At 34.8% G+C, this 15,885-nt stretch overlaps 1 protein-coding gene across 3 annotated transcripts in view; it reads left to right on the forward strand.

The window, feature by feature from the left end:
* ZC3H13 (zinc finger CCCH-type containing 13) overlaps positions 1–15,644 on the forward strand; it is an 89,331-nt gene extending 73,687 nt beyond the window's left edge. For all 3 annotated transcript variants that reach the window (XM_036831287.1, XM_036831286.1, XM_036831288.1), the window contains 7 exons: positions 656–759; positions 1,108–2,289; positions 2,960–3,478; positions 5,767–5,916; positions 7,652–7,852; positions 12,110–12,273; positions 13,687–15,644. In XM_036831287.1, coding sequence (XP_036687182.1) covers positions 656–759; positions 1,108–2,289; positions 2,960–3,478; positions 5,767–5,916; positions 7,652–7,852; positions 12,110–12,273; positions 13,687–13,857 — 2,491 coding nt within the window. In that variant the 3' untranslated portion in view covers positions 13,858–15,644. The remainder of the gene's footprint in view (positions 1–655; positions 760–1,107; positions 2,290–2,959; positions 3,479–5,766; positions 5,917–7,651; positions 7,853–12,109; positions 12,274–13,686) is intronic.
* The last annotated feature ends 241 nt before the right edge of the window (positions 15,645–15,885 follow it).

Consider the following 15,885-nt stretch of genomic DNA (forward strand, 5'->3'; position numbering starts at 1 on the left):
TCTCCCAATTTATCCCTCCCCACCCTTGTCCCCTGGTAACCATAAGTTTGTTTTCTACAAACTCTACTTCCATTTTGTAAATAAGTTCATTTGAGTGTTATCTTTACTTAGATCTCTAATTGTGATGGGACATTTAAAGTTCTGGATGAAGCAGGAATACACACTTTATTTATTTTTTGAGACCTAAAATTCATAATTTATTGATTACTGGATATTCATTCATTTATATAATAGAAAATTACCATAGAATTTCCATCACTACCATTTTCTCATTCTATTTTTTTTCTGTTTCTTTCTTGCCATACTCCATCACTCTTTTTTTTTTTCTTTTAACATCTTTATTGGAGTATAATTGCTTTACAATGGTGTGTTAGTTTCTGCTGTATAACAGAGTGAATCAGCTATACGTATACATATATCCCCATATCCCCTCCCTCTTGTGTCTCCCTCCCACCCTCCCTATCCCACCCCTCTAGGTGGTCACAAAGCGCCGAGCTGATCTCCCTGTGCTATGCAGCTGCTTCCCACTAGCTTCTGATAGTATTATAATCCTACAATTATACATTCTAGTTACAGCAAAAAATAATAGTAAAAATGTGGTAAAGAAATCTTTTTTATCCCCTGGAATTTTATAAATTACATTTGTCCAATTTAGGAAGCGCTATAGAAATGAAGGGAGTCCTAGCCCTCGTCAGTCACCTAAGCGCCGGCGAGAACATTCTCCTGACAGTGACGCCTACAACAGTGGAGATGATAAAAGTAAGCAGGATCTGTTTTCCACGTCTCTATAGTCATATTCATTTGTAACCACGAGACCATTCTTTCACATCAATAGGAAATGATGAATTAAGATTTAAAATGTTTTCTTGCTCTACTGCCTCTGAATATCTCCCATTGTGACTAAAGTATGTGTTAGAAATACAGTCATTGTACCATAATGGCACTGTTATTTCCTACTAGTTGTAGTAAAGCCATATTTTTATTTTTACTGAAGTTGTTATTTTTAAACTTTTAAAATGAAAAGGGAGAGATTGGTTTATTATTTATAGGTAGCATGCAATATTGTTAACATGGTGAAAGTGTGATTACTTTTATCTTTTTGTATAGATGAAAAACACAGACTTTTGAGCCAGGTTGTTCGACCTCAAGAATCTCGTTCTCTTAGTCCATCCCACCTTACAGAAGACAGACAGGGTAGGTGGAAAGAGGAAGATCGTAAACCAGAAAGAAAAGAAAGTTCAAGGCGCTATGAAGAGCAGGAGTTCAAAGAGAAAGTTTCTTCTGTAGATAAGCAGAGAGAACAGACTGAAATCATGGAGAGCTCAAGAACTCGTTCACAAGACATGATAGGACACCACCCATCTGAAGATCGAGACACATCTGATCGAGCTCATGATGAAAACAAGAAAAAAGCAAAAATTCAAAAGAAACCTATTAAGAAAAAGAAAGAAGATGATGTTGGAATGGACAGGGGTAACACAGAGACAATGTCTGAAGATGGTCAAGTATTTTCACCAAAAAAAGGACAGAAGAAGAAAAGCGTTGAAAAAAAGCGTAAAAGGTCCAAAGGTGATTCTGACATTTCTGATGAAGAAGCAGTCCAGCAGAGTAAGAAGAAGAGAGGCCCACGGACTCCCCCTATCACAACCAAGGAGGAATTGGTTGAAATGCCCAATGATAAGGATGGCACTATGGAGGATCCTCAGAAGAAAGAAGATACAGCGTTCAGTGACTGGTCTGATGAGGACGTGCCTGACCGCGCAGAGGTGACAGAACCAGAGCACGCTGCCACAGCTGCTACTCCTGGAAGGACTCCTTCCCCGTCTTCTCTTCCTCCTCCTCCTCCTCCTCTTGCCACGACGACGACTCCTGCTGCCACCAGCTTCAACACACTGACCACCACCATTTCCACCTCTTCCACCCCAGCCAACACCACCAACACTTTTACCAATGAAGACTCACATAGAAAATGCCACAGAACACGAGTGGAAAAGGTAGAGGCGCCTCATGTTACTATAGAGGATGCACCACATCGCAAGCCAGTGGATCAAAAGAGGAGTAGCAGCCTTGGCAGCAATCGGAGTAATCGTAGTCATACATCTGGCCGTCTTCGCTCCCCGTCCAATGATTCTGCACATCGAAGTGGGGATGACCAAAGTGGTCGAAAGAGAGTACTGCATAGTGGCTCAAGAGACAGAGAAAAAACAAAAAGTCTAGAAATCACAGGAGAGAGAAAATCTAGGATTGATCAGCTAAAGCGTGGAGAACCCAGTCGAAGTACTTCTTCAGGTAATAAAAATGAATTATAATCTAACCACTGTTTCCTATGTTAGTATATTTGTATATTTTGTACAGTTTTATGTTTTGTGCAAATCATAATTTTAAAGTAAATGCTAAATTGGTTACTTTATATGCTGCCTTAAATTTCAAGGAACCTAAAAGCTTAACCATCCCACCAAAATGTTACCTGTTATCACATTACTAGCAGCATTATAGTAGAGGTACATTCAATGAAGTCAGTTTAATATCAGGATTTTAGTAGTATATCTTGGTGGAAGCGCTTACGTATTCAAGTCCTCTCTTGATGCCTAAAATTTTAACCTGCTGGCTCTTCTTCCTGCAACCAGTACTTTCTCTTTTGACCACAGAAAATAAGGTAGGGGGATAGGAAGAGGTCAGATAATGAAATGATCATTTCTGTTACTGCTTAAACACTTTATGTATTTATTTCTTTGAAGATATTTTGTGGTTGTAGTGGAAATAAACAAGGAAACACGCTTTTTACATATTTTAATTAATACTTTGAGTGGTGGAATTTTTCATTAAGATGGGTCCTTTGGATAATTTAAAATAAATATAGAAAAAGATAAATTGTCAGTTTTAAAGGACCTTAAAAATGAAGCCTTTTATTTCCATTTTATCACATGTTAACTCTTTGTATATGGTGTATTTATTTTAGATCGCCAGGATTCAAGAAGCCATAGTTCAAGAAGAAGTTCTCCTGAGTCAGATCGACAGGTCCATTCAAGATCAGGGTCGTTTGATAGCAGAGATAGGCTTCAAGAGCGTGAACGTTATGATCATGAGAGAGAGCGGGAGAGAGAGAGGAGAGATGCACGGCAGAGAGAATGGGAGCGAGATGCCGATAAAGATTGGCCCCGGAACAGGGACCGAGATCGACTACGGGAACGGGAGAGAGAACGAGACAAAAGGAGAGACTTGGACAGGGAAAGGGAGAGGTTAATCTCTGATTCCATGGAAAGGGACAGGGACAGGGACAGAGACAGAAGTTTTGAGAGTCCTCAAATAGAGTCCGTAAAACGCAGTGAAGCAAAACTGGAGAGTGAACATGAAAGAGACCTAGAAGGCACTTCCCGGGACTCTTTAGCTTTGGATAAAGAAAGAATGGATAAAGATCTAGGATCTCTGCAGGGATTTGAAGATACAAATAAAGCTGAGAGAACAGAGAGTATGGAAGGTGAGTGTCACGCCTTTTTGTCTGTTTCAGTGCTCCATTCCTTTTCAGATTTCATAGCAAACAAATACTTCCTTTTGAAAGGTCATCTGATATGCATATTGACTCCATTGTTTTAGGGAAAATAGAGTTTATAAGGAAAAGCCCTATGATACTTAAAAAATGTGTTCCACTCATTAGTACTATCAAGGTAGACTTGGTTCAAATAAGCCTAAATGAAGTAAATGATTACAGTCGTCCCTCAGTCCCTCAGTATCTGCAGGAATGGGTTCCAGAGCCCTCCACAGATAGTAAACTCTGGGGATGCTCAGATCCCTTATTAAAATGACTTCCCGCTCCTAGAATGAGGGACCCCGAGAAGGCCACATCCACCCTTTTGCCCACTCAGAGCCAACCTCAGCTGTATGGACATCCACTCTCTAATCCTTCACCCCTGATAATGCTATACAAGCTGACTTATGCCTCTGCACTCTGAATGGGCTTCCTTCTCTAGCCTTCTCTGTACTTGCTCCTCCCATTGCCTGATAGACCTTTTCCCTTTTATCTTCTCTTACTCAAACCGCAAGTCCCAGTTTATGCATTATTTCCTCTACGAAGCCTTCTCTGCTAAAGGTGCTTACTCTTTCAAATTGCCATAGCACCTTGTTTATACATCTTTAATAGCATCCCTGTGCCATATTATAATTATTTTTCCATAGTTTTCTCACCACTATACTGTACTCCTTTGTTAGGCACCATAGCTTTTCATTTCTTTATCATCAAGACTCTAACAAGGATGCAATAAATGGCTGATGAATGAAAATATGTTCTGCCTGTGCATACATGTTCTGCGTCTTATTCTTTGGTGAATTATAGCCCAGGTTAATAATAGTAATGGGCCCCCTGAAAATTCTCCTGGAAATTCTGCCTCCACGAACTGTCCAATTCTAATACTGGTGCTTACACCATTGTTCTGACATAACCTCTCTACTTCAAGCCCCCAAGAAACTTCTGGGATACTTAGTACATAAGCAGTAATAGTTCATATTCTTCTTATTTGCTGTGTTGTAGCACTAGTCCCAGAATAAAATTCACATTCTTTTAAAACTATAAACATCCTTACATCTTTTGGTTATTTGGTTAGATATATTCCAATACGCCAACTGTTACATATTTTTTCTACTTGACAAAAACATTTCTGCCTCAGTGGTCTTCACATTTTTATCTCAAATTTGAATTTAAATGGCATCAATTTGTGAGCCATAGTACTCTTGGAGGTACAACCTTGGGGTATAATTGAATATAATTGTAACCAGTCATTGTAATCTCTCTCTTGTGATTGGAGTTCGTGCCCTTCATCCCTAAAATATACCATTCATTGGTTGTGATCACAGATAACACAGCATAGAAATTTAGAGGTGAATTACCTATTGTGAAATGGAAAATTTTATCCACTTAAAGTAGGACAATGAGTTTGATAAAGCTTGAAAAGTTAAAAATCCTATTATTTGCATTTATGTTTAGATGTATATCTGTGTAATGAAGTTATTAAAATTGTTTACTTTAGAAGTGAATGGCGGGGGTATGAGGAGATTACTACAGAATTTAATAGAGTAGAAAATTATTAGAATGACTAGAAACATCTCATAGTATATTATATTTTATTTGCTGTAAGTTTTATAAAGCATGCTGTTACATTTTGAAAACTAGTGTTGTAAACTCAGTAAAGTGTATGGATAACACCTGATTAGAAATATTAAGTGTACTGTGTAGTTTTATGATAATTCAAGTTCACAGCTAAGTCACCAGGAGACAAAGCTTTAGCCTAGGTAGTTGAGAAAAGTTGGTAAATAAAGAAATGGAAGGTACGCTAGTGGTTAAAGTTTCAAATAAATTTTACTAATTAGTTTGCAAGTTCTTTAAAATTAATGAGTTTATTTTGATAAAGAAATTAATGCATCCTTTTGAAATTAGATTTCTCTGGACTTAAAGTTTTATTATAAAAAATTAACAACATAATATCAACATTAACATGTTAGTGGTAGATTTTATTTCTCATATTTTAATTGTAATTTTATAACCTATTTTGATATTGCTGTCCATATTGTGTTCTTGCCATTAAAACTAAATTTAATTTTTAAGTTTTCTTTTGGAGTTATCAAGTGTTTTGAATAATTAAGAAATATAGTTTTCAAATAAAAAATGCTTTTCAACTTGTTTTAGTGTGCACAGCTTCTCCTCTTTGGTTTCACTTAGATATCCCTTTCCCTTAACACTCTCTTTGGCATGAAATTAATTTTTCTGTTTAGCAGGAGATGACGAATCCAAGTTAGATGATGTGCATTCGTTAGGATCTGGTGCTGGAGAAGGATATGAGCCAATTAGTGATGATGAACTAGATGAAATTCTGGCAGGTGATGCTGAAAAGAGGGAGGACCAACAGGATGAGGAGAAGATGCCAGGTAATCATTTGCAGAGGTGGTTGAATGTAAGAAATGTTTAATTATGGTATTGTGATAGTCTTTGTTCCCTTTCATGCTGTAAGGATTGATAAAATGCAGTTAGAATTTTCCCATTTCTGTTTTAACTAACATTGAAGGGCCAATAAAATGAAAATTATAGTTAATATGCTCTGCTCATTTTTAAGTAGACATTGCCTATAAATTGGAAAGGGCATTATTTAAAATAGCACAATTGTAAGATTTCCTATCAAACAGTGATTGTCTAGCAGTGTTCTAGATGGTAGGTGTATGGTACAGAGCGTCACAACTGTGCTGCCACAAACCAACTTTTGAAATGACCATTCAGAAATTTACAAAGGTTGAGGTTATATTTGAACACTGTGTATATACTTCTCTCTCAATTTTCTAAATTCAGTAATTATTTCCATTTATAGTACTTTATTCATTGCCAGAGCTTACTCCAGTGACTGTACCATGAAGCAGCCCCCTTCAGTGTTCTTGTTGAATCATCCCAATTAGTTTAATTGTTACTAACAATTTTTTTTAATCATTGTGAGGGTCTTTGCTTTGTTTGGGTATACAGAATATTAAATTCTTATTTTGACTTAATTTGCTCTTATATTTTACAGTGTTTTCTACTCATGTATAATGTATATATGAGTGTTATCTTTATTATTATCAGCTATTAGGTATTTCTGAATAGAACATTATTTTGTTAATTTCCTAAACTGTGACTTATCAGTGGATAGATTATTCTCAATTTTAATCATAGCCACTGCCTGATTCTTAAAGTTATTTCATAATGAATCATTTGTTTTTAAAAGGTAAACTGTGTCTGTGTATGCATGCACACATGCAAACTAAATACACTCCTAGATTTAATTAACCCTTGAAATGATTCTGGTACCAAGCTTCAAAATGTCAGACCTAATCTTAGTGAAATAATGGAGTTCTTTCATTGAGGATCTCTCAAGCAATTTAAATGCATTATTTGTAGGAATGGGTTTGCTTAGGTGTTTGTTTGCTTGCCTTTTTTTTTGGTTTCGGGGTTTTTTATTGAAGTATAATTGACATAACATTAGTTTCAGGTACACAACCTAATGATTTGACATTTGTATACATTGCAACATGATCACCACATTAAGTCCAGTTACCATCTGTCACCATGCAAAGTCACCACATTAAGTCTAGTTACCATCTGTCACCATGCAAAGTTACAAAATTTTTCTTCTTGTGATGAGAACTTTTCAGATATACTTTCTAGCAACTTTTAATGTTGAAATACAATATTATTGACTATAGTTACCATGCTATACATTACATTCCCATGATTTATTTATAATTGCAAGTTTGTACCTCTTGATACCCTTCACACGTTTTGTCTAAACTTCACATTCCTTCCCTCTGGAAGCCACCAATCTCTGTATCTATGAGTTTGGTTTTCTTTTTGTTTGATTCTTTTCGTTTTAGATTCCACATATAAATGAAATGGGGGCGGAGGCACTCGCCTGTGACCTCTTTGCCTCTTTTCTTTTGGTGAGAAAGTTATTTGTTGAGGTCCTTAAGATTTTAAATATTAGTTTTTATAGAAAATCTTTTGTTTTAAGAATATGCCTTTTTTGATTTATATTACTTGTTATTTAATGCTTTCTGTGGCTTGGAATCTGTATTTCTCTACAGATAACAAGAATGTATTTCTTAGTGTAATAAAATTCTGTTCTTTAACTTTTTGTAGATCCATTAGATGTGATAGATGTGGACTGGTCTGGTCTTATGCCAAAGCATCCAAAAGAACCACGAGAGCCTGGGGCTGCACTCTTAAAATTCACGCCGGGAGCCGTCATGCTGAGAATTGGGATCTCTAAAAAGTTGGCTGGTTCTGAACTCTTCACTAAAGTCAGAGAAACATGTCAGAGACTTTTAGAAAAACCCAAAGGTAATTTCGTCCCACTTTGACTATATAATGTTTAATATAAATATTAAGGTGCCTTTGAAAAGGATTCTGTTCTGTTCTCATGTAGCAGTTACAGTATAAGAACTTTTTTTTTTTTTTTTGAGGACTCACTTATTTTCAGTATTTAATCCTCATGGTCAAAGTTCGTTTTTATTTTGAGAAAAATTTAAGCCTACAGAAAAGTTGTGAACATAGCACAATGATCTTACTGTATCAAAGTTACTTTTTAACAGGTAAGTTCTAATGTCAAAGTGCTCAGTGGTTTACCCAGGGCTAAATGAAGTAGAGCCTGGGGAAGTGAACTAGATATTGTTCATATCTAAGCAAATTGGTTATCTTGGCAACCCTTTCCCCTGGGAAATGGGGAATTCTACTCAAATGCAGATGTTTAGGTTGAGCCTTTAACAAAGTGGTTAAGAGCTTAGTCTCTGGGCCAGATGGCCTGGATTCCAACAGGCACACCACTTACTAGCTGTTATTTAATTTATGTGTTACTGTTACCATCTACAAGCTGAGAATAATTACACCACCAAGTCATATGATTGTTAGGAGGAGCAAATGAGTTATTACAAGTAAAACACTTAGAATAGTTTCTGACATACAGTGATGTTCAGTAAATATGAACTGCTATTTAGTTTAAAATATTTTATCGCATTGATATTAGACCTTACTGCTACAGCTTTTCATTCATTATTCCAGAACACTTTTAGTTTATAGGGTCCTTTTTTTTCTGTTTCTCTGGTACCTAGCTTATTATGTTTTGGCAGCTTATTAATACTTTATTAATGGGGAGGAGGAGTGTAAAAAAGGAGGAAAAGAGGTAAAAGGTGACAGCACTAAGATTATTTAATGTTATGTCACGTTCATTAGAGTAAAAGAGTTTAGGAAAAAGAATTGAGCTTCTGCTAATATAAAATTGAAAAAAAATTGTTTTACATGTTTCATGATCCATGTTCTTTCTTCAACTGTTAGCATAAGCAGTAAGACTCTTGATTTTAATATGGCTCAGTATACATAGAATGTATGTGTAAGAAACATAAATTATAATGGTGAATATGTGTTAACCTGACAGATGACCAATGTCTTGAGTTCTTGCCCCACTCTTCCTACTTTGATTGGTTCTGTGATCTTAAGCAAGTAACTCTTGTGGGCATAAAATGATGTAATGAAATCCCTAAGGTCTTATCCACATCTACAGCTATTTGCCCCTGTGACTCTTTTTTTTTAATTTTTTTATTTTTTATTTTAAGGAATTTATAAAATTAACACACATCAAAATGTATCAGGAAAGAAAAGTTGTCAGAGAAGGGTTTGTTCTAAAATAAAATCTCTTGCATTCAGAAGTCAGCAGATTAGAAAAGCAGTATTGAGTTCAATAGTCTTCATTATTTTTCTAGATCATTTTTTTTCGCCAAACTATACAGTCAAAAATTTGGAAAAAATATCAATATGATTTTTCTTCTGCAGTACATCTTTCCTATAGCCTACTTCACAACATTCCCTTGGATGTATAAGCAGTCCCCATAGAAAATAAAGATCCAGCTATGCTCTGTCCTTTTCAATTTTATAAGGCAACTGTTTCAATCCACATACAATAAGAGAAAATAGGAAGAAAAATATTTCCCCCTTAGTTTAAACCTTGCTTGGAAAATGGGCAAGGGTACCAATCATAAATTATGAATAAACTTTAAAATGCAGATGGTAATTCTGTCAAGGTCTATCCAAATCTTCCTAAAGGTTCTCTCTCTCGAACTAGGGGCTAACCTTTTACCATATTCACTTTTTGAATGGGAAAAGCAAGAATTACTCATAGTGTGATGGAAAATCTTTGAGAAGTGCCTTATACTTTAATTTTCAATTCATCCTTTTTTGGTTTGTTTTTTTTTTAACATCTTTATTGGAGTATAATTGCTTTACAATGGTGTGTTAGTTTCTGCTTTATAACAAAGTGTATCAGTTATACATATACATATGTTCCCATATCTCTTCCCTCTTGCGTCTCCCTCCCTCCCACCCTCCCTGTCCCACCCCTCTAGGTGGTCACAAAGCACCATCCCTGTGCTATGCGGCTGCTTCCCACTAGCTATCTGTTTTACGTTTGGTAGTGTATATATGTCCATGCCACTCTCTCACTTTGTCACAGCTTACCCTTCCCCCTCCCCATATCCTCAAGTCCATTCTCTAGTAGGTCTGTGTCTTTATTCCCGTCTTGCCCCTAGGTTCTTCATTGCCCCTATGACTCTTGCTAATGGCATTTCAAGTTAAAATCTATTGCGTAGTTAGCAAAATCAGATTATAGTTTGTCCCTGACTAATGATCACTTACTTTAAACAATGAAAACATACACTGTAAAGAAGGATTTGATTGTTCCTTACCAAGTGGTCCTGTTTTTTGGTGGTATGATAGCTTTGTTAGAGAACTAATATATGATACAGAATATAAGTTCCCTAAGGAATAGGACTTTGTTTTGTTTACTGCTGTATTGTCTAACAATCTATTCTTACTAATTATGCCATTGCCTTGAAAAGTACCTGACACATAGTAGGTATTCAATAAATATTTGTGAAATAACTGATAGTGATTTTTTTCTAATCCATTTGGTCTGTTTCTGTGCCCTAGTGCTGAAGAAAGTATATCTCCACTCCCTATGTAATTTTTAAATTCTAAGGCTTAAAACAGAAAACTTGAATGTGTACTGAAATTTAAATTGCTTTTGTCCAGGTTTTCTGATTATAGTATGATTAAGTTCTTTGAAGCTAAACTTTCCCAGTTATTTTAGTTCCTTTGGTTTACTTGTACTTATATACATGTTTAATCTGTCTCGAGTTATTTGGTGCCGGTCAATTCAAAACCAGGAAGAGACTAAGTTTAGCCATGTTATACGTTCTAGGGAGGTTTGCAAGTGTGTTTTATAGTCTACTGTTGTGAAAGCAGAAAAGATTTAAATAAAAAGTAATTTGTCCTAATGAGCAATTGTCAAGGAAGTGCATGGACTCAATGGAGATTTATTTATTTGTATCTATAGTAGAATGGTGGTGAGTGTTTGGTGCTTTTTTTTTTTAGTAGTGTGCATTATATGACTGTGTCATTGGTTGGCTCAAACATTGGTATGGCTGAATTACCTGAGGAACTGCCTTTTCCCCCAGCTAAGGTATCCTAGTTCCAACTGTGGAGAGTCTGTAGGTCTGGTGGTAGAGCCCTGGCACTGTATTTTTAAAAACTCCTCAGATGATTCTGATAGACATCAAAGTTTGTGAACTATTTTTGAGTTTTTATTTACATTTATTTTTGCTTTTGTTATCAACCTATTCACTAGGTGTATAACGTACCGACTAGGTATATTACATGAGACAGGTTTCTTAATTATCTAATCTCACTATTTATGCTCTGCAGTTCAGGAAATGAAATATGTAATGCAATTCCATTAATTCTCAAATGTCTGTTTTGTTTTTACCTAGGTGTTATTTACTGTTTCCCTTTGTGGGCTCTAGCAATAACCTGTTTGATCATGTTGCTATAGAAACACTACCTGATACCATTCATACTCTTGGCCAACTCCTGGAACGTTAACTTTGAAATTACTACTCTTTCTGTTATTTATTTAGAGTAATGACTGACCCTATTCTGTAAATTTTGATTTCTTGTCTGTTTTTAACTCAATCTCTATTTTTATTAAGTGTTTTCTCCCTACTTTGCATGTTATGACTTAAAACTAAGTGATTTTTGATACATTGTCCCAGGTTTTTACAGTGACCAAATATTGGATAAAATTTGTAGGTTATCTAACAAACATCTAATCACTTTCCTAAGTTTTTTAGGGTTCACAGAATGTAGTCACATTACTACATTTGAATCTTGCCATAATAAAGTCCTGAATCTAGAACTTTTAGTAGTTGATGGTACGCAATATATTGAATTTGACTTTACTGATTCTTAACTTGAACTTTTTTCCCATAGTTAGTAATCTGTGTCTAAATTCTGTCTCCCAATTCTGCTTTTCTTATATCTTAAAGTGGCTATCAGAGTATTTATTTTTGTTTGAGCCTAGCACCAAAACTACATTTTGGAGTTCTCTCACAGAGAATCTATTGCCTTTAATATGAAATAGTTTTCACCACTGTTGGTAACTTTGATAAAGTATAGATAAACTTAGTATAGATAGACTTTGTGGAATATTCATCTAAGCAGTTGATAACACTTCTATTTTCAGAAACCTTAATGTGTGTTTTTTATTGAAAGATGCAGAAAATCTTTTTGAACATGAATTGGGGGCTCTCAACATGGCTGCATTACTACGAAAAGAGGAAAGAGCAAGTCTTCTTAGTAATCTTGGACCATGCTGTAAAGCATTATGCTTCAGGCGGGATTCTGCAATCCGAAAGCAGCTTGTTAAAAATGAGAAGGTACTGTTGTTTCCTTAGAAAAATTGGAACATGTTTGTTGAGTAGTATGGATGACATATTCTTCATTTGATTGCTTTAAGGTGAAATTAAGGTCTCATTATCTGCTTTTATTAGTTTGGTTTCCCAGTCTCTTACACATATAAAAGAATTTTATTAGAATTTATAGTACTTTTTATTTTACTTTAATAGTTTTGAATAACATTTGTTTTGAATAACAAATTGTTATTGGTACTGGAAAAAAATTTTAAATAGTCTATTCCTGTGAAATATTTTTCATTTGCATAGTTTCTTTAGATAATGAAATATACTAGAAACTTATTTAAATTGAAGGTCAAGGGAAAAAATTTCCCAGATACAGAGTGGTGAGGAGATTATATAGTGTTTATGAGAATATACCAAATTGAAGAGAGGAAATAAACACAAGTGATTATATGTAAACATTTACTTGAAGAATAAAGGAAATTGAAACTCAGCTTATTTTCTGTTTGGTTCAGGTAAGGAACCCCAGTTGAGAAAGACAACAGAGGAATTTTTTTGAATGATGAAACTTCTGATTGCGGTCATGGTTACTTGAATATATACATGAGTGAAAACTCACAGAACTACACATAAAAAGCTAGTTTTACTGTATCACATCTTATATTTTTTATAATGCAAATGTGGTCAAGGCATCACTCTTCCTTTAAAGATCCTAGAAGAGAAATAGCAGAATGCTGGAGATATTCAAATCTTTATTTCATTATACACATGGTTGGAGAACATTAACAAAATTTTATGACAATAACTTTCAAAACTGCAAATGTAGCTTTAAGTTCCAATAATAATAGAGATCTACATCTTAGAACAAAGGAGGTAGTAGTTTCTCAGTGGACTGCACTGATCAGCTGTCTTCTGGAGAATTTGTTCAGTTCTGGAGCCTACATCTTATGGCATATCACCAGACCAGTAAGGAGTATGGAATGTTCGGTGCTTCTCTTCAGAGAATTGATTGTCATGTGAAAGTAAGACTGAATTAGTGTGTAGCTCCATAGAAGAGATTTTATTTCAAAATGTGGAAGAAATAGTACTGTTCAACAATAGAATGTGCAATGTGTTTTTCGTTGTTTTGTTTTGTCATTGGAAATGATGAAGTAAAAACTACTTGATTACCTGTCAGGGATTGTTGAGAAGATTCCTACTTTAAGCAACAAGTTAGACTAGGCGCCCTCTAAAGATTGCTTTCTTTTCTAAGATTCCTCGAGTCTGCAAACATTTCTTAATTTTGCTTTTAAATATCCAATACAGCTAATTTAATATTCATTGCAAACTAATTTTTCTTATAACTGATATTTTTGTTAGCAGTTAACCTGTCTTTTCTACTGTCAGTCAACTAATAATGTACATGTTTAATTTGTTTTTGTTTTCTCCAAATAGGGCACCGTAAAACAAGCTTATACAAATGCTCCAATGGTAGACAATGAACTCTTACGACTGAGTCTTCGATTATTTAAGCGGAAGACTACTTGCCATGCCTCAGGACCTGAAAAGACTGAAGATAATAAACTCTCACAGTCCAGTATCCAACAGGAACTGTGTGTGTCTTAAGACTGAAGTCCAGGCACATTTTCGGTACTATTTCCCTTCATCAGTGCATATTCTTTTTCAAAGTTCTTTGGTTTGACAAGTGTTATTAGTGACAAAGTCAGAAAAGACATCAGCCATGCTAAAAGAGTGACAAACTTTAAGTAAGTTAAAGACACTAGTTTGGCTAACAAGATTTTACAAAAATTTTTACACAGTACTTGATTGATGATTGATTGATACTCATGCAAAATAATGTGAAGGCATCTAGATTTAGTAGTTTATTCTGTACCTTTTGTTAAAACAGAAGACTTTGAAAACGGTCGTCCCTGCTCTTCCAGGCTACACAGATTTTTTTATGAAATGGAGCCACTGATTTATGTACTGGATCATCCTTATAGAAACTGCGATTTTCTCCAGAAACAGTGTGTTCACCAAATGAACACACACGCCATGCACTGCTGTGCTGCACAGGACACAGAAAGGGGGGCTGGGCCTGCATGCTGTGTGTAGGCAGGAGCAAGCCACAATCCTGTTCTCCTTTCTAAAATTGTGACAAAACTACTTAATGGCTCTTTGGTTTTTTTAATATATGTGCATTGTTACAATGTATATTGGATATATTTCGAGTCTGAATGGTTTTGTTTGTTATCAGAGACTGTTGACTATTTTTATTTTTAATAAATGTACCTTCCCTTTTCTTGTTGTAGATTTACTGTGCTCTTCATTAATCTTACTCCTGATGTTCTAAAACATTTGTCATCAACATTACATGTTTCATACTTCAGATAGATATTTTACTGCTGAAGTTATTATTGGACAGCTGTGAATAATGCAATAATATTTGAGGATGTGCTTCAAGTATAGCTCAGTAATACTTGAAACAAACCAAGAGTTAACCAACTTATGTAATCTGAGCTTTAAAATCCTACCATCATACTTTTCAGAGCTATAACCTTTGATTACATTAACCTGCCTCCAGATACAGAGTGGTGAGATTATATAATGTTTATGAGAATATACCAAACTGAAGAGAGGAAATAAATACAAGTGATTTTACATAAGCATTTACTTGAAGAATAAAGGAAATTGAAACAGATTATTTCCTGTTTGGTTCAGGTAAGGAGCCCCAGTTGAGAAAGACAACAGAGGAATTTTTTTTGAATGATGACACTTCTGATTGTGGTCATGGTTACTTGAATATATACATGAGTGAAAACTCACAGAACTGTACATAAAAAGCCAGTTTTACGTATCACAACTTACTTATAAGATATTTTTTATAATGCAGATGTGGTCAAGGCATCTTCCTTTAAAGATCCTAGAAGAAAAATAATATATAAAACAATTTACTTTTTATAAATTATAATATATCTGCTTTATTTTGTATGTACATATTTATCTCATGAAGTGGACTCTTAGAAGGATTTGAAATGGACTCCAAACTGCAGAATTTGTGGGCAGACAGTAATAATAATAATGAAGGAAACCAATGAAAATTGTAATTTGATGATTGCCTTTCACAGGTTTGTGTTAAAACTGTAATCCTGTTACCTGTCTCAGTAGTTGTGTATCCTTTTCCTACAGGTAACCTAATGTTACTGGTTGAAAGGTTATATTCATTTCAAGAAACATTCACTGTGAACTTAATTTTTACAAAATACTTACCCAGCAAAGGAAACAGTCTTATTTCCAAATGACCTGGAAAGCTTGTATAAGAAAATTACCTTCTTGGTTTTTGTTTTGCTACTTGTAAACAAAAAGATTCAGGTGTGTTTCCTCTTCCAATTGGTAAATGTTTTGAATAAAGAAAAAAAAGATAAAATTCTTTAATGACCTGGAGAATGAATAACCTTTAGAAAACTACTTCCTGTTTTAGTGGATAATATCATTCTCTGTAGCATAAAGATTTAAAGTCATAGAACCTCTAATATTAGTTCCAAGAATTGTGGAGTATAACAGAAATAATGGTTTTCCTGTTTTGTGCACTGACTTTAGGAATATTTCACAAGTTATTTCTTTACAGAAATGAAAACTCTGTAGGTAAGTTTG

Source organism: Balaenoptera musculus, chromosome 18 (genome assembly GCF_009873245.2).
Source record: "Balaenoptera musculus isolate JJ_BM4_2016_0621 chromosome 18, mBalMus1.pri.v3, whole genome shotgun sequence".
NCBI lineage: Eukaryota > Metazoa > Chordata > Mammalia > Artiodactyla > Balaenopteridae > Balaenoptera > Balaenoptera musculus.